The sequence below is a fragment of the Elephantulus edwardii genome, unplaced genomic scaffold (assembly GCF_000299155.1).
Source record: "Elephantulus edwardii isolate Elephantulus edwardi_28Jun2011 unplaced genomic scaffold, EleEdw1.0 scaffold00032, whole genome shotgun sequence".
NCBI classification, from domain to species: domain Eukaryota; kingdom Metazoa; phylum Chordata; class Mammalia; order Macroscelidea; family Macroscelididae; genus Elephantulus; species Elephantulus edwardii.
Window position 1 is genome coordinate 22,249,557 of NW_006399782.1, and position 24,308 is coordinate 22,273,864.

At 41.3% G+C, this 24,308-nt stretch overlaps 1 protein-coding gene across 2 annotated transcripts in view; it reads right to left on the reverse strand.

Annotated features, from left to right (window-relative positions):
• Positions 1-940: 940 nt before the first annotated feature.
• Positions 941-24,308, reverse strand: part of SIDT1 (SID1 transmembrane family, member 1) — a 155,158-nt gene continuing 131,790 nt past the window's right edge. Inside the window, exons 16-26 of one of the 2 annotated variants that reach the window (XM_006884279.1) lie at positions 23,865-23,988; positions 23,528-23,645; positions 20,716-20,852; positions 19,326-19,434; positions 16,107-16,121; positions 15,011-15,087; positions 11,485-11,531; positions 8,074-8,179; positions 7,880-7,990; positions 5,907-6,020; positions 941-1,038 (exon numbers count right to left, since the gene is read on the reverse strand). In XM_006884279.1, the coding sequence (XP_006884341.1) occupies positions 976-1,038; positions 5,907-6,020; positions 7,880-7,990; positions 8,074-8,179; positions 11,485-11,531; positions 15,011-15,087; positions 16,107-16,121; positions 19,326-19,434; positions 20,716-20,852; positions 23,528-23,645; positions 23,865-23,988 (1,021 nt within the window). In that variant the 3' untranslated portion in view covers positions 941-975. The remainder of the gene's footprint in view (positions 1,039-5,906; positions 6,021-7,879; positions 7,991-8,073; positions 8,180-11,484; positions 11,532-15,010; positions 15,088-16,106; positions 16,122-19,325; positions 19,435-20,715; positions 20,853-23,527; positions 23,646-23,864; positions 23,989-24,308) is intronic. The other variant, XM_006884280.1, reaches the window with a different exon arrangement.

Sequence of the window (24,308 nt, forward strand, 5' to 3'; positions counted from 1 at the left end):
AAGGACTCAGTTCGAGAAAGCCGCCAGTGAAATGCCCCCAGTAAGAATCTGTAATCCTTCTCCAAAGGTGAAGTGGGCAGAGAACTGAGCTAAATAAATTGGAAGGCTCGGAAAGCATATCTTCCTTTGCACCAGCTCCAGAATCTCAAGTCCTTACTGTGAGGTCTGATTGTTTGAGGCCGATGTTTACCAAGCTCTTTGTACTGCTGGCCATTTCCCTTGTTCCTCCTGCTGATACAGACAATGGTCCCATTGCCCCTTTCACCTTGGAGCTTATTAGAAGTCTGTGGAGAACAAGACCATCCCTGAAAAGGTGAAGCCTGAGTTGTGGGGTCTATACACTGCAGTGAGATAAAGACACTAAGGAATAGGTAAGCACCCAAGCCTTTCGTCCCAGTGACCTGTTTAAGGGAGCACATGACAAGACCACTCCTGTGTCCTTTTGATGGAGTGGGGGACCTGGCTGAAGCCCACAGTTCTCCTTTTGAGGAGGTGACTGGCTGGTAAGGTTGGAACATTCAGTTGAGTGAGGCCTTAAGTCCACCTCTACCGCACTGAGGACTCCAACCCTCCCTGGCTCCTGCAGGCAGTGGACTTCAGACGGATGGATGGAAGAGTGCAACATCCTTCTACAAACCAGGCAAACCTAAGGTGAGTGCCAGAGAGCACTAATACAAGTGAGTTCGCTTTGGAGCAGCTTTTTCCATCTCTAACTCACAGAGCTGCTAACCAGGGGACCGGCTGTTTCTTGGCTCCTTAGGGCTGGCTTTTCCCCAGTGCCTTGGCTTCCCTTTTGCCCCTTTGCTTGCAGGTCACCTCCCTCCGGCTCCTCTCTTCCCTGGTGACTGCACACGGGCCTGACTCTGTGACGGTGAGTGGAACATTTGGCAGTGGTTACTTTGCTGCAGTCACTGTGTTTTCCAGGAGACAGCACCAGGAGTGATCGCTCCCTCTTCCCCTCTTAATGCCAAGGGCTCAGAAGACAGGGATCTGGTCCCGCCTAACCACGTCCAAGTCATCATCCAGAGTTAACAAAACCTGAAACGAGAGGGAAGACAGGAATGGAATACACAGCCCTAGTAGGTTCTTATCTGTTATTAAGACTCACAGACTGAAAACAACAAACTCCCCCACTCATTTTCATGCTCTGAAGCCCTCTGCAAATGACTTGTCCTTAATAGCAGGTTTTTTATAATTCTACAATTCATTTGTTGTTATTTTGTTATGTACTGTAGTTGCTTGCAACCCTACATACAACAGCCCTGAAACCTGTTCAATCCTGTGTCAATCGCATTGTCTCTGACACCCTACCCCCATTACACCATTCACTGAATCAATCCCTCTCATAAAGGAAGGGTCTTTCTCTCTTGTGCTGCCCCTCCACCCTCCCAAGCATGACGTTCCTCTCCAAGGACTAGTCCCACCTTGAAACATGTCCAAAGTATGTCAGAAGGAACTGACAGAATCCTTGCTTTCAAGGAACCTCCTAGTTTCACCTTCTCCAGGATGAACCTGTTTGTTTTCCTAGCAGTCCATGGTACATTCAACACTCTTCTCCAGCACCACAGCACAAAGGCATCAATTCTCTTTCTAGTATCCCTAGTCATTTTCCAGCTTTGTTATGCATAGCAATTCATTTATTAATGAAATTAATAAAATGCAGACATTTACCAAGGACTTCTTATTAATAACTACACTTGCTAGAAATACAGTTTAGAACAACAGCAATAAAAAGACAAACATCTTTATACTTGTGGAGCTTACATTTAGGAGAGGAATTGAGGCATGAAACAAATGCATAACATGCATGGTATTTAGATACTAACACAGGAGCCATGAAGTGAACTCAAGTACACCAACGATAGTGAATATGACAAAGGGCTTAGGTGACATCTCACTCTAATATGCATGTTGTTTTGTTTAGTGCTGTCACAACTGACTCATAGCTGACCTTTCAGCAGGTTTTCAGAGGGAGTAAATGGCATGGGAGGAGATTGTCCATCCTTCTATCTATCTATCTACCCCCATTACCCCAGTTATTGTATTAACCTATCTCATCTGGAGTCTTCCTCTCCTGTGCTGTCCCTCCACCATTCTGAGCATCATGTTCTTCTCTAAGGACAGGTCCCTCTTGGCCATGTCCCCAAAGTGTGTGAGATGGAGCTTCGAAATCCTAGTCTCCAAGAAGAAACTTGGTTTCAACTTCTCCAAGACAGAAGTTATTTTCTTGGCGGTCTATGGTATGTTCAAGACTCATCCTCAGTGTCATAACTCAAAGGTATTCTTCTGTCATCCTTAGTCATTGTCTAGCTCTCTGATGCATAGCAAGTAATTGCAAATACCATGGCCTGGATCAGGCGCACCTTAGTCTCTAGACTGACATAATTGCTTTTCAATACTCTAGATTGGTCCCTGACAACAGTCTTTCCCAGTGCATTTTGTCTTTTTATTTCTTGACTGCTGGTGCCAAGAGTATTGATTGTGGAGTCAAGCGAGCTGTAACTATTAACAACCTCAATCTCTTCTCCATCCATCGTGGTGCTGCCAGTTGGCCTAGTGGTGATAATTTTTGTTTTCTTGATGATGAGCTTAAATCCATATTGAAGACTATAGTCCTTGACCTTCTGCAGAAAGTGCTTCACATCCTCCTCTGTTTCAGCAAGCAAGGTTGTGTCATCTGCTTAACAAAGATTGTTATGAGTCTTCCTCCAATCTTGATATCACATTCTTCTTCATAAATTCCAGCCTGAATGATCTGTTCTGCATACAGATTGAAAAGGTATGGAGACAGAATGCCTCCCTGACACACTTTCTTACTGATTTTGAACCATGCAGTGTTTCCTTGCTCTGTTCTGAGGACTGCTTCCTGGTCCAAGCATAGGTTTCACATAAGCACAATCAAGTGTTCTGTGATTCCCATGTTCCTCAAGGTTGGCCACAATTTGTTGTGATCCACACAGTCAAATACCTTTGCATAGTCAATAAATCACAGATAAACATTTTTCTGGTACATGAGGCCACTATTATTAGGAGTGAACATGAAGGAAATACCAGTAGATGGTAACATGTACCAAGAATTAAATTTAACTTAAGGAGGACACAAAATAATATTATAGGGTGGGAGAAATTGTAAAAATGCTGATAGTGTGGCCAGAAAAACCTTTGTTTAGCAGGCAATAGAGTCAAGACTTGAAAGAATTCTTTTTGCATCGGATATTGTCTGCTCATCCTTTATCATTTCCTGTACCATTGTTTTCTCATAGAATTCCTAATCCCATTTTTGTTGTCTCTGTCTCTCCATCTAGGTGACTATTAAAAAAAAATGTCATTAGGAATGAAGCCTTATAGTTTTGGTTGTTGTTAAGTGCCATCATGACAGATCGAAACGTTGCTCTATTCCGTGTTGGTTAGACATCTCAAATTAGCCACTAGAGGGAGCCCTGCTCCACTCTTTCCATTACATGGTGGAAACTCTTTAACTCCAGTAGGGTTCGGAGCCCAGGAGGTCTAGCAATGTTGTCACTTGAAACAATGTATAGGAATCACAGGGTTTTAAAATGAAAAAGACAAAGTTAGGAAGAAAGGATTCTGAAGGTTATCATCTAGGGCTTTTACAAATATATGGATGGCTTCCGGGAAGTTGTGTGGGCAAAAGACAGGTCTCCAACTAGGAGATATATGGAATAAACTGCCTGGAGGTCAACAGAGCCCTGGCTTGTCTTCCCAGCCACTCCATAAATCTGAAAAACATTCACTTACAATGGAAATGGGAGGTGAGATAGAAGCACAGCCTACCAACAAAAATCCTAGTGTTATCAGAATTTTCATATGGCAGTAGTGTTTCCTGGGGGAATTTTGGAAAGGTGAGTTCTAATCATAATTCAGAAGAAGCATGCTGTGCAATTTAGAGAAAATTTTTTTTTAGAAAATATTCTTAATACTTGACATAACATTGGCATAAAAGGAAAAGAAAAACCTAACCAGAAGATCCTATTTAGAAAAGAAGTGCTCTTTCAGCCATCTTTCTGTGCCGCCACAATGCCGAGAAGAGAGGCAAGCGCCAGGTTCTCATCAGGCCGTGCTCCAAAGTCATCGTGCGGTTCCTGACCGTGATGATGAAGCATGGCTACATTGGCGAATTTGAAATCATTGATGATCACAGAGCGGAGAAAATTGTTGTCAACCTCACAGGCAGGTTAAACAAGTGTGGCGTTATCAGCCTCAGATTTGATGTGCAGCTCAAAGATCTAGAAAAGTGGCAGAATAATCTGCTCCCATCCCGTCAGTTTGGTTTCATTGTACTGACAACCTCAGCTGGCATCATGGACTACGAGGAAGCAAGACAAAAACACACAGGAGGAAACATCCTGGGATTCTTTTTCTAGAGATGTAATAAACAGTGCAAATAAAATGCCTCAATGGACAAAAAAAAAAGAAAAGAAGTAAGATGGTGGTGGTGTTATATGCCGTAAAGTCAGTCATGAACCATACAAACCCCGTGAACAACAGCTCTGAACCTGGCTCTATCCTGCGCCATCCTCACTATCTTTGTCATACTTAAGCCCACTGTGTAGTCACTGTGTCAGTTCACTTCCTTGAAGGTCGTCTTCTCTTTCTCAGACCCTTTTGTTTCCCAGAATGATGTCTCTAAGGACTGGGTTCTCCTGAAAATACAGCTAAACTGAACTAGTTTCACCACTGTGTCCCCTCCCCCCTTATTTTAATTTTTTTAAATAAAAAAATTTTTAAATTTGTATGTGTGTGTGTATGTACCGTCAAATCAGATCTGACTGGTACAGGAGGAGATTGCCCCTCCTTCTGCAGCAGAGCATCTGGTGGATTTGAACCATGTTCCTCTGGAATTGCAGAGCAGCTTCTTGCCACCAGGCCACCAGAGCTCCCTCACTCTTTCCTTTAAGGAACACTATGATTATACTTCAAGACAGTTTTGTTTGTCCTTTTGGCAGTCCATGGTATATTCAATACTTTTTTGTCAACACCACAATTAAAAGGCACCAATTCTTCAATCCTTCTTCACCATCCAACTTTCAGATGCATAGAAAGCTACTGAAAAATATCAAGACCTGGATCAGGTGCACCTTAGTCTTTAAACGTACATCCTTGCTCTTTAGAAAAAAGGACAAGTTCTTAATAGCAGATTTTCCCAATGATTTCTTGACTGCTGCTACCAAGGGTGTTGATTGTGAATACATGTAAAATTAAGTAATTAGCAATTTTATTCTTTTAGTCATCTATCATGATGTTGCCTATTGGTCTACTGATGAGGCTTTTTGTTTTTCTGATGTTCAAATGTAACCCATATAGAAGTCTGTAGTTTTTTTATCTACAAAGCAAGTGTTTCAAGTCCTCTTTACTTTCTTCAAGCAAGGTCATGTCATCTCCATAACACAGGTTCTTGATATCGTTCTTCAATCCTGATGCTACATTGTACTTCATAAAATTCAGTTTCTCAAATAATTTGCTCATCATGTAGATTGAATAGGCATGGGGAAAGATACAGCCCTGATACATACTTTTCCTGACTTTAAACCATGCAGTGTTGCCTTGTTCTGTTCATAGAACTGCTTCTTGGTCTAGGTATGGATTTTACATGAGCACAATGAAGTGTTCGTAATTAATTAAGATGTTCAATTAAGATGATATGCTCACTGCATTACAATGATGTATTGAAAAGGGAAGAGCACCTCAGTGGCACATCTGACTGCTAACAGGAAGGTTGTATGTTTGCATGCATCCAGAGGTGCCTGGTAATCCTAACTAACACTATTTAAACATATATAGTAGATGTCCTTAGTATATGTATAATAAATAGTATGTGAATAGAAAAAATAGGAAGAGGAGCAAAAAGGAGAAAAATATAGATGGTAACAACATTAAAATCTTACCAAGAATGAGAAAAACAGGGCGGTAGCTGAAAGGAAGTGCCAAACATCATGGGCATCAAAGAAATCCAGCAAGATACACTCGTGGTTCTTCTCTCTGGATTCTGCTGGAGTTCCCTGCAGGATGAGAGGGACGATATGGGCATGAATTCCTGCAAATCTGATATTTAAGGGGATGAGCATTCAGGAAGCCACAAACATGCTCTGAGGTACCTGGCTCAAACAGCTTCCATGCACATGCTGTTGTTAAGTGCCACTGAGTCTAGCACAACTCATAGCAACCCTATGATCAAAAGATCTGAACCCTGTTCTATAACTATCATCATTTCTCTAATGTTCATGGAGTTTTCAAAGGCATGTTGTTTAGGATCCTGCTTAAAGCCTATCTTAATCTGGGAGCTCTTCCAAACACTGTCCACCATGGGTAACCATCATGGCATTTAACACACCAGTGGCACAGTGTTCAGTATCCCAGCAACCCCAAGTTATCTTAGTACAGCAAACTGACAGACCAGTGCTGTTAACATTTAGAAGAAAGTTCTTCCCCAAAACAATTAACGCCCAACTATCTTTTAAATACAAAGGCCCACTCACCAGGTCCTAATTGACTTAAACAAGAGGATTCCAGCCCATAGATGATTGTTAGCTAAATCCAGGTGACCAATCAGTTAAACATGATTGTGAATGAAATAGTATATAATAACTTGCACATAATATCTTGTGCATGAATTTTCATAATAGCAATATTCAAAATAGCCCCAAGTAAGAACCAACCAAAAATGTCTGTCAATTGATAAATGGATCACTAAAATGTAGTCTAACTATACAGCTGAATATTATTTGGCAGTGAAAGGAAATATTGCACTGCTCCATGTTCCAACATGGGTGAACTTTGTAAACATTGTGCTAAGTTCAAGAAGACTACTGTATAATAGAGTTTCTGTGAAATGTCTGGTATAGGTAAATCCTGAGAGACAAAAAGTGGTTCCTTAGGGTTGGATGGGTTAGGAGGAGATTTCTGAGGGCCACTATGGAGTTCCTGGGTATGGAGTTTCTTTCAGAGTTGTTAGAAAAAGTCCTAAAATTGACTATGGTAATGATTGCACACCTGTGATTATATGAAAGACCATTTAATTGTGAGCATTTTATTTAAATAAAATCTATTCCTTTTAAACATTAGCTTTGAGATTGGCTTCTAAGTATATGATTACACTGTTGTAGACCAGAGAGATCTTTTTGAAGGCTCTCTCTGATCTTACCATGTTGTTGTTGTATGCTGCCAAGTTGGAATCAATCCATGGCTGGTTCTCCAGTCAGCTTTCAGAGGTGGTAAACTGCACAGGAGGAGCCTGCCCATCCTTCTTCTGATGAGCAGCTGCTGGTCTGAACCACATGCCATTGGGATTGCAGTGTGGCTTCTAGCTACTAGGCCACCAGAGCGCCCTCTTGATTAACATAGTGGATTATTAATATAGTGAGTTTGGAGTGATTAAAGAGAGACAGATAACAGACAGAAAATAGCCTTAACAACTGAGCAAAATCAGGAGAATCTGGGGAACTTGTGAGAAGGTCTGTGCCCCAGATCCATCATTATTTCCTATGAAGGAGTCTGAATGGTGTAGTGGATTAAATAAGGGCTGCACACTGAAAAGTTGGTGGTTCTAACCCACCAGCCACTTCAGAGGAAACATACAGACAGTCAACTCACACTGCTCTGGCTTCCATTTGTAGAGAGGCTCTGGTGGCCTAGTGGTAAGGAGCTGCACTGCAATCAGAAAGGCATGCGGTTTGAATCCACCATTAGCTCTGTGGGAGGATGGGCAATCTCCTCTGGTGCAATTTACTGCCTGGGGAAACCCGCTGGAGTTTGACTGCCTTTGGGTTGGCAGCCTAACTCCTTTCCCACCAGAGCTCCCTAAGCATATGAGCAAGATAGAGAGGAAATGTCTCTGTGGGAAAGAGAAGGATCCTCTTACCTCCCAGGTGCTGAGATTCTGGAAGAAGAAGTACAGGGCAGCTGTCCACACGACGGCCGTGGCAACGATGCAGAACAGGGGCACCGGGAGGACTTTCTCAGAGCTGCGCAGCTGTGGGGTAAGAAGTGGACGCTGGCAAAGCTGATCCACCGCCTGTTGGAGGCCCTGGTGGAGCTGCCTGCGTCTGCTCTTACCTTCATGATGATGTAGAAGGCCAGGTACAGCAGCAGGTTGCAGATGAATATGCCCAGCATGTAGGAGGCAAAGTCTCTGGGTCGGTAGATGAGTCCAAAGAGGGCGCTGAGGACAAGGGGGAAGAAACGTTTGTAGCCATGAAGGTAGATTAGTAATATTATTGGCATAAGGTGCTCACTCACCTTTTTGTCCGTTAAAAATCCAAACTTTTTTTTAATTGAAATTTTAATGACAGTTGACAGGGACTTTAGATTTCCATTCATTCATTGGTGCACACTTTTCTCCCTGCCCACCCCTCCCCCCAGTTTGCTTTTTTCTTTGAAAAGTAAAAAAAAAACAAAATCCCACAAAAACCCAAACCCAAATATTTAGTATATTACAAGCATCTTTTCATATATTTAATTGTATTCAAATTATTCATTTCTGATGATTGTGTGAAATTCCCACAAGGGGTTGTATCATATAAACAATCATTGCTCCTCTCTGCTTAAATAATTTTTCCTTTGAGGTTTAGTTTTTTTTGCTATTCTCAAGAATGCGGAAGTAAATAAATGAACACCTTCAGCCATATTATACTTGTATTTATGATGAGTTCCCTAGAATGCTGTTACTATCCTCTCTCATGGAACTGACCCCTGACTGATGGTGACCTATATGCACTTGAGTGGAAGTGGAATTTTCTCAGTAATTGGCTTGACAGATATTACCAAAGTTTTGTTATCTGTCTCAGGTTTTTAGTGTTCCCATGGAGCAGCTAGTAGATTCCAACCATGTCCCTTTGGGTTGGCAGTACAACTCTTTATCATTAACCTCACTACATTTATCTATCATCTATCTATCTATCTATCTATCTATCTATCATCTATCTCTCTATCGCTCTGTCTCTCTGTCTATCCATCCATCCATCTTTCTACTTATTTATCTATCATTCAAGGTCTGAATCAATTAATATCTTGTAATATTCAGAGCAAAGTGAGCATGGGGAGATATCAACTCTGGAGGTAACCCTCTGCCAGAAAGGTACAGCATTTATGTCCCATCACACATCTTTTTTTCTCCATAGGACTTTATGTCTCTCAGACTTCCCACCTGTGTAAGAAGAGAGAAGATATTTACTTTGTCTTATAAGTAGATTGTGGGTTTATTTTGATAGTCCAAGACTCAGAGATCAGTCAGTTGACTGTGAGTCCACAGAGTCACAGTTACCAGTTATTGATTATGAAGAAGTTGATCCCTCAAGCAACAAATGCTGGCGAGGTTGTGGAGAGACTGGAACCCTTATCCACTGGTGGTGGGAGTGTAAAATGGTGTAACCACTGTGGAAGGCAGTATGGCGCTTTCTCAAAAAGTTGCAAATAGAGATGCCATTTGACCCAGCGATTCCACTACTGGGAATATACCCCGAAGAGACCATAACTGCCATCCAAGCAGATATATGCACACCCATGTTTATTGCGGCTTTGTTCACAATAGCAAGGATTTGGAAACAACCTAAGTGCCCATCAACAAATGAATGGATAGAGAAGCTATGATATATTCACACAATGGAATACTCCACTGCATTGAAAAACAAGGAACTCATGCAATATTATTCAAAATGGGTGAGCCTGGAGGACATTATGCTGAGTGAAGTATCTCAGTCACAAAAAGGACAAATGCTGCACGGTGCCACTGTTGTAAAACAGGACTGACCTCAGGGTTGCGGGGAGACTGAGTAAGATGGGTTCAATAATGTATACTGTACTGAAACAGATGAGGGAGAAAACAGTTTAAAAGGGATATGTGATTAGGTATTTTTGTCATGACAGGAGTCTAGAGTGAAGGACCTGTGGAGTGGACCTGGGGGAGGGATTGTAAAACAACGAAAGAATTTTTCTTTTACTTTTCCAAGAGGGTAGTGTACTAGGGGGGAGGGGTGAGAGGGGAGAAAAGTGCAACAATGAATGAATGGAAACCCAAAGTCTCTGTAAATTTTCATCAAAATTAGTAATAAGTTTTTAAAAAAGAAGTTGATCCCTTTTCTTGTGCCACACCCAGTTTTATAATAATGAGGACTGTGAAATCTGCCCCTAAAATGTGGTCAAGAAGAGTAATGTAGATGACTGTTCTCCCACAGACTTGACTTACCTTCCAAGTAAAGGAGGGAAACACAACTATGGACGTCATCCTGAGGTAACCCTGGGTGATGATATCATGGGAAGTTTCAGAACATAATGATTCCTACATGTGGTTGAAGTCCTCATGACTTGATTCTAGCTTTCCTTGAAAGCATGTCCCTTACTTTATTCATTGTATGTCTTCATAGAGTTCAGAAAGGACAGCCACTTTCCTATTAAATGTTAATTTATCACTAATCAAGAAGGTATCTTATGTTAAAGGCCACCAATAAATGCTACTGTGCTTATTTTTTTTAAGTAATGCATTAAACATTCTGCTCCTTCAAATTTTCATTGAGAATAAACTCAAAACCCTACCAATTGGTTCCAATTCATAGTAGGCCTCTCTCAGGTTTCCATGACTAAATCTTTAGGAGAGGAGAGACTGTTAATCTTTCTCCTATGGGGCCACTGATGGATTTTAACTGTTGACCTTTCATTTAGCAGCCTGATACATTACACACTATGCCACCAGAGTTCCTAATTACAACTAGGAAAAATATATGTCTATTGCTCAGTTTTGTTGCGAGGCCATTTAAAGGAAGAAGATGAAGTTGTTCAATGAGACAGACTGACACCGTGACTGCAGCAAAGGGCTAAGAATGTCAAAGATAACGAGGATGGCACAGGACAAGACAGCATTCAGATCTGTTGTTCATAGGGTCACTATGAGTCATACTTGACTCAATGACACCTAACAACAGCAACAAAGAAAGAAGTTCAAGAAAATGATAGAGAAAAAGAGGAAGGCAAATCATGTAGGCAGAATAGGAAGACATGGATATAGGAGAAGCAAAGAGTAGAAGATACTTGTTCACATACACACAAACTCATTTATAAGGAGAATTATTTACAAGAAAGAATGTCTACTGATTAGCTTCTAAGGAAAATTCTGCAAAAGGGTTTAAAACTGGTGTTTGTATGTTTGCAACTGTTGACACAATCTCTACATGTTTATAATACCTATGTATCTCTAGATACACTCATATTTATCTACATAGATATAACAAGTTATAATTTTGTCTTGTTGAGCAAATAAATTCAATGGATCAGTACATAAAGGAGACTGGTATTGGTACATAAAAGCTTCTTATTTTTTATTTTTTTTACAAAATTTCTTCAAGTCTCTAGGACAGCCATAGTCTTACTCTCTCTTGAATTTTCTATTTTTTAAAAATGTCATTGAAGGAAAATTAATCCATGGGGTTACAGATATTAATAAGCAGGTGGATGTGTTTTTCTAAGATTACTTACAAGGACCAGTTCACCAGATTCCCAACGACAAGCAGCACCATTCTGTCCTGGGAAGGAGGGAAAAATTCAAATGAAAGGATGAACACACTGCTTTTGAAACCTGCCATAGGGGAAGCATCTACTCTAGGAAAATGATAGCCTTGGGGAAAGAAAACTTTTTGTGGTTCTGAGAGCTGTGCCTCTGATTGGACTAATCCTCTAACTAGACTAACTGGCAAGGCCTCAGAATTCACACACATGTGACCACATCCTCATAGAAGACCATATTCATTCATTCATTCATTCTCTCTCTCTCTCTCTCTCTCTCTCTCTCTCTCTCTCTCTCTCTCTCACACACACACACACACACACACACACACACACACACAGTTTCTCACCAGTGCTGAGGGGAGTTGACAACTGGGGTGTCACAGAGAGATGAATTTGATGTGTGTGCCAATTCTTTAGTAACTAGAATAATGCCACCACTGGTGTTCTTAATCCAGGATTATTCTATGTAGTGGGCACCTCTTGGGACCTGCAAGGTTGTTAGTCTCCTGGCCACTATTTTGGTTTCAAAGAGACCTTGAAATTCCTAGACTTCTTGTCTCTGCAACATGCCATCTTGACATTAAAGTGACCCTAGTGAGGAGAAAGTATGGGGGAAAAAAGTTCACCTTAAAGAACAATTATGACCTCCTGGGTGGCTCAAACAGATTAGTGTTTAACTACTAGACAAGAGATTGGCAGTTTAGAACCACCCAGAGGTGTTTTGGAAGATAGACCCAGTGATCAGTTTACAAAATGGATCACCCAGAAATTTGGAATCAACTCCATGACAACTGACACCAATAGCTGATGACAACCACTCTATAGAGATTTATTCATAAATCAACCCTTCTCCTTTGCAAACTCTTTCAGGTACCTTCTGAGTTTACTTGCATTTGCTTGACCACTCATCTATTATTTAAAAATAGAGATTCTGTCTTTCTGAGTAATCCATCCAACTTAGAGGAAATATCGTGGTTTGGAAAATATTAATAGCAGGCCATGCACATTTCACACAAAACATTTAATCGCTTCTCTTTCATGCTTCACAGCTAGCCGATACTTAACTCTCAAAATACTCATAGGTCCTAATGAATTGTTTTGATGCTTAGGTGAAAAAAAAAAATCCTGTTTTAAGTCAATGCAAGTTTTAGTGTTTATAGCTCTTCCCATAATTTTAGAGAGCTAAGAGACTTCCATATTCCTTTTAAAAAGACCGTTGTGATTATAAAGGACAGTTATTGTTGTTGTTTGGTGCCACTGAGTTTATCTTGACTCAGTTTCCCCATGTGACACAGCAGAACTGCCCCTCAGGTCTTCTTCGCTCTGCCCTTTAGTTGGGGGCCAATTGCCAGATCTTTCTCCCACTGAACTTCTGGGTGGAAACTTTTCAGTTAGAAGCCAAATATTGTTTGCACCACCTTTACCAAAACCAAAGCCAACCCATTGTGCTCATGTTGAATCTACTTTATGGCAACACTCCAGTAAGTTTTTAAGGCTGTGAATTTTTACAAGAGAAAACTATCTCATCTCTCACAAAGTGATTGGTGGATTTGAACCACCAAACTTTCTGTTATCACTATGTGCTGTATTTCAAGCTCTAAACATCCAGATACCAATGATTGTTCTCTGGCTCATAAAGATGGCCCTCCATTGTGTTTCTGAGGTTTTAAATCTTTAAGGGAGGAGACTTCTCCTCTTTTGCCCAAGAGCAGCTGGGGGATCTAATCTGTTAACCTTTCAGTTAGGAGCACAACTTGTCATACACTATGCCATCAGAACTCCTTGTGCCATCTTTGGCTTTTTTCCACCTTCCTCTTCCTTGTGCCATCTTTGCTATGTTGCTGTTAGGTGCTGTCAAATTGACTATGACTTATAGTAACCCTATGAACCACATATCAAAACCTTGGCCTACCCTGTACCATCTCCATGGCCTCTGCCATTCAAAAGCCATTGTTGTGTCACTCCACCTTGTTAAGAGGCTTCTTTTGTGAACCCTCTGACTTTCCCAAGGTTTTTTCCAAGGACTGGCCACTCCTTACAACACACCCATAAAACATGAGATGACATTTCACTACCCTTACCATTATACTTGCATTTCCCCTCAGACAGATCTGTTTGTTCTTTTGGCAGTCCAGGAGATAATGCAATATTCTTTTCCAACACAACTCAAAAGTAGAAATTCTTTGATTTTCCTTATTCATTATCACATGTTCAGATACACATGAAGCAACTGAAAATACCATGATTTGGATCAGGTTCATCTTAGTCTTCAATGAAAATCTTTGTTCTTTACCACTTGAAGGAGGACCTTGATAGCAGATTTTTCCAATCAAGTCTATCTTTTGATTTCTTAAATATTGGGTGTTAGTTTTATATTCAGGTAAAAGGAAGTCTCTGACAACTGCAATCTTTTCTCTCTCTATCATGATGCTGTCTATTGGCCCAGTGGCGGGGATTTTCATTTTCTGGGTATTGTTGTTATGCGCTGTTGAGTTGGAACTAATTCATATTAGCTGACCTCAAGTGGGTTTTCAGAGGTAGTAAACTGCACAGGAGGAGATGGCCTGTCTTTCTCCTGAAGAACAGCTGGTGGGTTTGAACCACCTACCATTAACTTGGCAGTAGAACTCTTTACCACTAGGCCACCAGAATTCCCTCTCTTGATGTTGAGTTGTAATCCATATTGAAGGCTTTCGGTTTTTTTTTTCTTCTTCAGTAAGTGTTTCCAGTCTTCACTTTCTGCAAGCAGGATTATGTCATCCACATGGCTTAGGTTGGTGTGCCAGCTTTACCAAGAGCTTAATTTTATGCCAGGCCCAAGTAGCCTCATGACTTCTCACCACAGCATCACGGACTATTTGGTGCAATGGGCTTTGTGGAGGTCAGTAGCCTTCACAAAGTCAATGAATCAGAGCTGAGACCATTGCTCTGATGCCTCCACTCAGTACAGAAAAGATACCTTATGTTCAAAGGAAGAACTTTGTAAAGTATATTTCTGCCCTCCAAAAATAATCTCACTTTAAAGAAAGTTACTGTTTATGATGACAATTAAACAATGCAGAGATATACAATGTGAAAAAAATCCTCATGTAGGTGATGGAGTCACTCTGTCTTACGTTTGTTCAAGATAGATTGGTTCCTGTCTACTGTCTTGGGGTAACCTGTTAGTGGTGGTCCTTTCAGTTTCAGTTTTGGATTATTATTTTTGTGGTACATGTCTTGATTTTCCAATTATCACTTTGTGAAAGTTTTGCACATGTTGCATTTCCTCTCCCTTCATATACTAACAAATATTCTGCTTTTAAAAATGGGATCAGCCATCATTTATGAGTGAGAAGAAGAATGAGCACCATTTTCCCCTAGCTGGTCCTCAGCCACCCTGGATTATCTGTCTTTCTTGATTTGGGGAGTTTGATGTGGCTGTTCCCAGCCTGCCCCTCCTGCTGGGGCCCCACCTCCTGGGAGAAGGCCAAGGAACACAGGTCCATCCACGTACCATGTACAGAGGCCGGCTACACTGGTGGATGCAGTCTGTATACAATACCATGGCGACCCGCCGGAAAATTCCCCAGTCTGTTGATGACAACAATCATACAGTAAGAAGGCTTAGTAAGAGATAATGTCAAATACCCAATTATAGGAGAAACTTCTGGAGGCAAGGTTCTGTTTTCTCCATCTCACCAAAACAACCATAATAATAAATAGATTTGCAATAAAAGTTTGCTTTAAGACATGATGACCGTAACCACTTGTCCTGTCACAAAGGACATGCCACATCCATGCATCATATAGTGAAAAGACAAGTGAAATACACATACAAGCACTCATAGCTAACAGACAGGCTGGCAGGCTCTTATCAACATGCTTTCTTTAATTAGACTTCCTTTTGTTTGGCATCTACCCTGGCAAGGTTTCTCTTTTGACAGAGATATTATTGATCCTCTTAAATCCATTTCCCTAAAAGACAGGAAATCTTAGCTTAAAAATTTCTCAGTGGTAGTTATACTAGTAAGAATTAAGTCAAGGAACACTGGGAGGGACAGAAAGTCGACACCTACGTTGAAACAATAATCAAAGGAATGTTAATATAGTGGAAAGATTTCAAATATATGAAATGTTGATTAGTTTCAATCCTCACAAAAGATGACATGACAGTGAATGTGCCTGTTAGAACCAGCAGAGTCAGGGTCTGGAGTAGAGCAGACTTCCTGTGAGCCATTTGTACTGGAGATATCAGATGCAAGGCTGGGTCTACCATCTCAGGGAGTATGGCTTCCAGTTCTGTTGCAAATGCTACTCTTTTTCTGGGGTTCCCCAGAGAACTAGTTAACCAGTGGTCCCTGGATAAATATACTGGAATATGAAGGTTGGGCACATGTTCAAGCAGATTCTGTGTCCACAATCACACAGGAAAAGTGCAGCACAGTCTGGGTCAAAATGCACCCTGTACTCTCAACCTCTCTGTGGTCCTCTCCCCCTGAGCCTGTCTACCTGGATAAAGGGTGTTCATGAAGCAGGTAGGAAAGTAAGTGAGATGATTAACAAAACAAACAAAACAATAGAAAGCCCTAATAAAAGTGGCTAAACATTACCTGTGTCAGAAACATCTGAATCAGTCGGAAGCAGAGAAGAAATGAGAAAAAAAATTTTAAGAAGGTAGCCAAATAGGTAAACTGACTGGTTAATTCCACCCCCCCAAAAAAAAGATACCTTTAATTTTGTTTTCTGATTATGAAAGGAACATTTGTTCCTTAAAGAGAACCCAAACATCTTCTGGATGTCTCCAAACACTCATACTTTTGTTTTTGGTTGCTGTCAAACTAATTGTGACTCAGGGAGTCCCCAGGGTTACAGAGAAACACTGCCCCAAGTCTTCTTGGCTGTGATGTTACAAATGCAGATGCCAAGCCTTGATACTATGTATTGCTGGGTGGGTTGCCATCCTTGGGTTAGCAACAAAGCACAAACTGTTTGACATACTTATGAATAAAAACGTGCCTCTCTACACATTTTTGTCCCCACTTGGCATGAGGCATGAGGAATGAGGAATTCCTGTAGTCTAGGGTTCTGGATGGTATATGTAGAGAATGTATTTGTCTGCTAATCAAAGAGTTGGCAGGTCTAGTTCCCCCAGCAGTGCCTCAGAAAAACAGTCTGGTGATTTGCTCCAGAAATGTTAACTCTTGAAAACCCTACATTATCCAGCTATCCTCTGGCACACATGGAGTTGTCATGAGTCAGAATCAATGGCAACAGGGCTTAGTTGATGTTAGAGAGGAAGATATACAGGGTCATGATCTGGACCACAATGCTGGTCAGGATGCTTTTTCCATATTACTTATGTAAGCCCTGCCTCATCCCTGCTGTTTTGATGTTTATATTTGCTTTCATGTGCACCTAGAGGACCACAAAGGAAAAGAGCATGTGAGCTGAGAAAGTGAAAAAAGATAGCTGATGAAATGAACAAGGAGGCTGGCATTGCCTGAGTCACTTTCCACAAATCCAAATGCCTGTGTTTGGATTAAATCGAGATGCAGCCATTGGTATAGCTAAACAGTAAGTTTTTCTTTGACTCTGGTAAAAACTAATAACCACTCACTACAGGAAACTTCCCTAGGTAGGCAAATGAAAAATAGCCAGGCAAAGTTGTACTTTGGCCATCTTGCATGGTGCCCTAGCCGGCATCATGACTGACTTATGGGGATGACATGAAGCGGGGTTCCTAAACTCTCTTCTACCCTTTGACTTGGCAGTAGAGAAGCTCAGCAGGGAAGCAGTGATCTCAGGGTATTTATTTTCCCGGCAACCTCCCTATAGGTTGTCTTGGGCTGGCTGTGCCTGTAAACCAAAGGTCACTGCTCATTTCAGTGTGACTCCTTTTCCATGTTTGCTAACTACCTCCTATCTGTCCTTTTGGGTTTACATGTGGCAGAAGCTTCAGTGCTACTGACCCCAGCTTACGGCAGGCTACCTTTCTACAAGGGCCACGCCTTTACAAACATTCCCTTTGCAAATGAGTCATCTTTGACATCTTTGTGTGTGACATACTTTTTTTACTGGAACCCTGACAAACTTGGCCATAATATATGATGTTAAGTTTGTCCTTTCTAACAGGTAAGCTAATTTAGTATCACAAAATTGCATGGGTACAAGGTGGTATAAGTATATTCATAGCTCATCTACGCACTAGCCATCATTATCACTACATTTATGTGTATTCGAGATTTCCTGCCCCACTCCAATTCTGAGAAATTGGTGAACAATAATGCTCAAAGTCACTTTCCATTTTTGAAAGTTTCATTTACATGACCTTATTCAGCCTGAAGCGAAGTGAAGGTTGGGTTATGTCCACATTGCAATATCAAATGTTCTGTACAACCAACAAATGGTGCTGTGACTGGGGAACTTGGAGATGAACTGGCTAAATCATTTAAATTATTGAACTGTCAAGGGTAAATCCACTGACCTAGGCGCAAAAGGAAAACAAACTTCTAACTGAGAAATTGTTGTCTTTGGTTTTTCTGTCTTCAAGTCTTTTGCGTATGCAGATTTTTTTTAGACCTGTACAAGAGGAACCCTCATTCACCGTGAAGTGAGACATCTGTCAGGATAAGGAAGCTACTCAACTTCCTTCCTCTTCTAGACCACTTTCTGAGTTCCTGGATCTCAGAATCCCAAGACCAGATGGATGAGAGCCTGCTCTCAGGGTCTAAGTAGACACATTTCCTGATTACTCTTCTCAAGGCTGGATAGCACCATGTATATGGGGCGTGGCCAAGAGCTGGCTATTTGTTGAAGGAATTGTTCAGTATTAAATACTGGAGTGTGGAGTGCTTATAAGCATACCTGTGATACCCAACATGATGTTTAACAGAGTTAGGAGTGGGAATGGACATCCAGTCAGGTGGGGGCTGGGCACTCCCTTTCCTACACAGACGTGTTCTAGAGTGTTCTTTTGTGGAACTGAGAATTCTGGATTTGAACTTGGTTTTCTACGTTATAATGAAGGCACATTATATTTAACACTCGGTTGCTTTTATTTATGAAACATATTTAGTTGGGTTCTCCGCCCCCAGTCTGGTTTATAACATTAAACTTTTTAGACATAAAGGGTGTGGACCTATCTTTGTATTCTTGCTCTAGATTTTTCAAATATCGGGGAAGGACCTCTCTTCATATACAATGATTTGTTTTGAAATGTATAAAACAATATGTAAGTCAGACTTTGTAGACCTTGAAATACTTTGCAAAGTTTAAATACTTTAACACAAGTTGAACACAAGTGCCTCTGTATGATGGCCTAGTAACAGATGATCTTTCTAGAACATTCAGTGCTGGGACATTCACATTGTCGGGGACTCTACAGGTATCCCACACTCTACCATCAATAGGTGGGCTGCATGAAGTTCTAGTGCCGGAATTTGGAAACAAGATGCAACATATTTTGGTAACCATTTTCTATGACTTGAGAAATGGTCTTTCTAAATGTTAAAAACACTATTTTTTTTTTCTTTTAGGTATTCTCCATAGCACTTTTAAAATGGGTGAATTGCAAAGTATTTGGGACTAGGAACTCTGCCTTAGTGTTAAGGTCTAGCAAGTTTAGTTTCTCAGTTGGAAACAGAACTAATGCTAATAGTTTATTCAAATCCTGAAGGGAGATGAAGCTCTTGGAAAGGAAATAGGCTGTTAAGCATAGCATTCAGGAATGCCTGACAGTGTTTTCATTTAGAATAAATTGAGATGATGTCTATCTGTTTTCTCAGGGGGGAAAAGTCCATGTATTTATTATGGAACAATGAATGACTTACCTATTTTGAAACGGCCCATGTAGTAGATCTGGGAGCTGAGGGCCAGAGAAGCCAGAATATGGATTGCAGAAAAGATGACCCAGAACCACACATCATTTTTTCCAAAAACCTAGGGGTAAAGATGGAAGTTAACTTTGCTCAGGATTTTTTCCTACAGAGCTCTATAAAATCTGTCTGCTTGGATGTAGGAGCTTTGTGTAGGTTTTATTTTTCTTCCCTTCTTTCAACTTACAATGATCATACTGCAAGAATAGCAATTGTTGCCCAAGGACTCCTGGCCAAATGAAGGTGAAAAAGGGTGAGGCAAAGGAGCTGAAGGACCCTGGTGAAGGAAAACGGGTCTAAAGGTGAAGCTAATGCTTTTCAAATTACTGCAGACAACCAACATTTGTTGCTCATGGACACATAGAAATCACTAACTTTGAAGTCAGCCTTGCCAAACAGTGTGAGCGTCTCTATGCGTCAAGTCCCAGCTCTATATCCAAAGGACAGGTGCTTCTTACATTACAGGGGACTCTGGTCCATAGGCTGCTGCACTGCCAATCCAAAGGCACTTCTCTGGTGGTTCAAATTCACCAGTGACTCTGAGGGAGAAGATGTAATTTACAGCCTCCAAAAACCAGTTGGAGGGTCAGCTATGAGTCAGTTCCAACTCAACAACAATGAGTTCTAATTTGATGACATTACAACAACCGAGAAAACTCTATGGGAAGTTCTACTATCCTATACAGGTTTGCTATGAGTTGGAATCCACTAAACTACAGTTTTGTGTTTTTTTTTTTTTAATTTTTAAAAAATAATTTTAATGAACATTTACAGAGAATTTGGATTTCCATTGATTCATTGCTGCACTTCTCTACCCACCCAGCCCTCTGCCCCCGTCCCCCCAGTTTGCTCCTCTCTTTCAAAAGTAAAATAAAGACTCCCTCCCTGGTACACAATCCCCCCGTACCCCTCCCACCGCCCCAAGTACACTCCACTATGCAACCTTAATTGTGTACTCTTGTGATAAACTACAGTTTTGTACTGTTGCTAGAGTCAGAACCAACCCCTAACTGACCCTCCAGTGGGTTTTCAAAGGCAGTTAATCACAGGGGAGGAGGGGAGAGATTGCCCATTCTTTTCCTGGGGAGCAGCTTGTGGTCTTAAACCACGTGCCTTTGGGTCTTTGCCACTCAGCCACCAGAACTTGCTTTTATATATTGCATGATGAAAAAATAGCTAGATAATGAAATAAGAGTATGCCATGAATTGATCAATGTTGAGAATGTGTCATATACCAAGGATTACGATTAATCCAAACCAGTTCATTTGAGGTCCAACAAACAACAGAAACCTCCCAATGGGGCTCTTCTGAAAGGCAGAGTGAAGGTGGTGGAGAGGGACTCACCACTCCGAGGACGGTGAGCATGATGACCACAGCAAAGGAGGCGTAGGCTGAGTACGCGCTGGCGTTGATGTCTGGGTGGCGCGTCTGGTAGAGTTTCAGCATGCAGAGGCCGGCAATCATGTACATGAAGGAGGTGTCTGTAGATGCAGAGGGGGAGCGAGTCAGGAGCTGACACACTGAATGACACTTTCTGGGTTTCTCTTCCACCTCAAAGTATTCTCTCTCATTCAGTCTGTGAAGTGTTTGCTATCTTTAGATCATGTAGAGAGCCCTCATATGTATAGCTCCCCAGGTAGACTTCCCACCGCCTTAGTGCTTTTTATCATTTCTAACCTCCTCCAAGGAGGTTCAATGTAGTTGTTATCAACATTCTCTAGTTGAGTCAGAACCAACTCATAGCTGACGCTCCAGCGAGTGTTCAGAAGCAATAAATGACACAGGAGGACACTGCCCATCTTTCTCCCATGGAGCAGCGGGTGGATTAGAGATTAGGACAGTATACCTTTGGATTGACAGCACAGGTCCTTACCACTATGCCGTCAGAGCTCAAAAATAATAACAATAACAACAATAATAATCCTCAACTACAGAGAAGAAAAATTAATTGATAGACAATGAATGATTATTAGAATGGGTAAAAGGAAGGACAACACGGAGTGGTTGGACAGTCAGACACAGTGTGTACTGCAATTAATATAATGGAACAAAGAATATACGAATGGTTGATTCATGCATATCTGGCCTTGTTGAAAAAATCAATATGCTTGGTAAACTCAAGTCATTCAAGTCACGAAAAAAAGTGTTTTTTAAAAGGGAGGGAATCAGTAATGGTGAAATTTTAGGCAGTATGACAATAAGAGTCCTAGGTGGATATATAGGAGGCCCTTCTTAGCACCCTGAAATAAAACTACATGGATTATTTATAGAAATAGTTATATAGCCTAGAAACAAAACAGAAAGTAAATGACTCCCAGTTAAAATATGTTTTGATGAGTTACCAGAGAAGAAACATAAAAATGACCATTAAAAAATTCTTATCCTTTGAAACTCAGAGGGCAGGAAGGAATAAGATAGCAGGATTAATGGAAATGAGAGTTACAGGAAAGAAGTGGGGCAAAGTGTGAAGACATTGCGAGTATTTTAATTAATGTTATAAAACAAATTGTTAATTATCAGTTGAATGGAAAAACAATTTGCTTTGTAAACTCTGACTCAAATCACACATACACAGGCATCTCAATTGAAATATGCTAAGTGGGGTTAATGGCAGATGAAAAGGATTCATAAACTTGAAGATAGAACAATAGTGTCAAGCTGTTGTTTCTGAGGCATTTCTGGGTGGACCTGAACTGCTGCTGATTCTGGTTTCAGTAGGGAGTTGTACTACTGACCCCAAGGCGGGTGGCTCGAATCCACCAGTGACTCTGAGGGAGAAAAATGGGCAGTCTCTCCCATGTGATTGACAGGCTCTGAAAACCCACTGAAGGGTCAGCTATGAGTCAGTTCTGACTTGAGGACAATGAGACTGAATGTTGAGTCTCTGATTGCACAACTAGTAGAACATTTGGGATGGGCTGGTCTTCATTATGTGACTGAGGAAGGAATGTCAAATGTATATCTTGAGTCCATCTCTTTTGAGATATAAGAGAGATTAAACAGAAATGGAGGAGGATTGATGCCAATCCACAGAGAGCTCTCCAAGGAAGCAGAGCTGAGGAGATAAACATCCTTCCTCCAGAGCTGACAGAGAAGGAAAGCCTTCCCCTTGAACCAGCACGTTGAAGGCCGGCTTCTAGGATCCTAAATTGTGAAAAAGAAATTTCTGTTGTCTGCTCAACAGCGCCCTTCCCCAATAAAAAACCCAAATGACTTTATCCTTGAATGAGGATGTCATGGTTACCAGCGTCAATTCTTTCCTTCCTCCTTCTTAACAGTATCTCAATGCTAACACATATCCACCCCCTTTCCAGTTCAGAAATACATACTGTTCAGTGTATGTACTTCCAGAAGTACAATATAACCATTGCTCCAAGGTAGGATCTGATTGGTCTAAAGATAATCTCACCTTGTTTTTCACTATGATTGATGTAGCGACCCAGACCTGAGCCAGGAATAGGTTTGTGAGTGTTTATGTGGTTTCAGTGTGAGCGCAATTCATCTGAGAATTTCTGGAAAATAAGTTTTCTTGCTCCTAAAAGATCTCCTACAAACCTGGGTGTTGGTGGGTTGGTTTGTTTTTTTTTTGTTTTGTTTTTTTGTTTTTGTTTTCTCTCCTCTGGATATTGTGGGGGGAAGACATGAAGCCAGGCTCTGTGACAGATATTTTCTATCACCATGAAGGAAGATGGCCCGAGGCTAAACCAGATGGTCTGAGGGACAACCAAGGCCACCCAGGAATGCAGGCAGTCATTCGATTCATCCAGTTGCAAGTCTCACCTCTCTCTGGACTTCCAGATGGCCAGGTGATTTAAGCCACTATTATTATTTAATCCAGTCTGAACTACATTTTCCATTATTTTCACACACCAAAGCAACTGCCAAATTGAGCCAACTCTCTTGGGGCATTCTGTCTGAGGTGCTGCCTCACATTCAGCCCGCTGCTAGCTCTCAGTTCTAGCTGTGGCATCAACATTCAGTGTTGAGTGTTTTCTAACCTAAATTGTTGTCATGTTCCACGGAGCTGTGCCCTCAGATCACGTCATCTCACATGAAACACTATTTAATTCTTCCAAGCTTAATTTTGGCCCTTTGTAGGGGGTCCTAAGCTAACACTCCTTTAACTTAAATCCTTGTTGACCTAAATTCTACTTACCAAATTGGAAGTTGGAGTAATTGGGGCAGACATGGTAGCAAGCACTGAGTACCCCTTCCATCATTAACGCAATGCCCATCGCATAGAAGAGACCAAAGTGCTTGGGGATCCCATACTCCTGAAAAAAGGAGAAGGGCTGTGGTTAGTCAATGTGAAGACAGTAATTAGTGACCTAAGCATAGACCTGGAAGTTCATTCTTCAGTCATTAGTATACTGTGGCTCATTATGCTGCAAGACCCTCACGACATTAAACGAGTGTCCCTCCCCTTTGCAGATCCTGCTTGGAGCCAGAATCCTTTCTAGCTCCCTATCTCCAATTTACCAGCTTCTCCTCACCATTGCGAAGATGTCCTTGGCCTCCAGAGCTCTTCGGTGGAGAACGTCCCGCCGTAAAACTATCAGCAGGAAGAGCAAGCCCAAAAGCACATGACCCAGGTTACTGAGAATGTTGTTGAAGGCACTGCAGGAATGACAGAGTCAAGGCAATCAAAGGAATTCACACGATGAGTGTGTCAATGACTGAATGAATCAGCATTCAGTTTTCTTGCTAACTTATCCTCAAGATTTCAGGGCAAGACATCATTAGAAATCATCTTTAACCCAACTTATTTCTCCCCCTTCCTTGTTGCATACCATCAAATCAGATTCAGCTGACATAGGAGGAGATTTCCCCTCCTTCTCCAGCGGAGCATCTGGTGGGTTTGAACTGCATGCCTTTGGGATTGCAGCATAACTTCTTGCCACTAGGCCACAAGAGCTCCCTAACTCCTTATTTTTTGT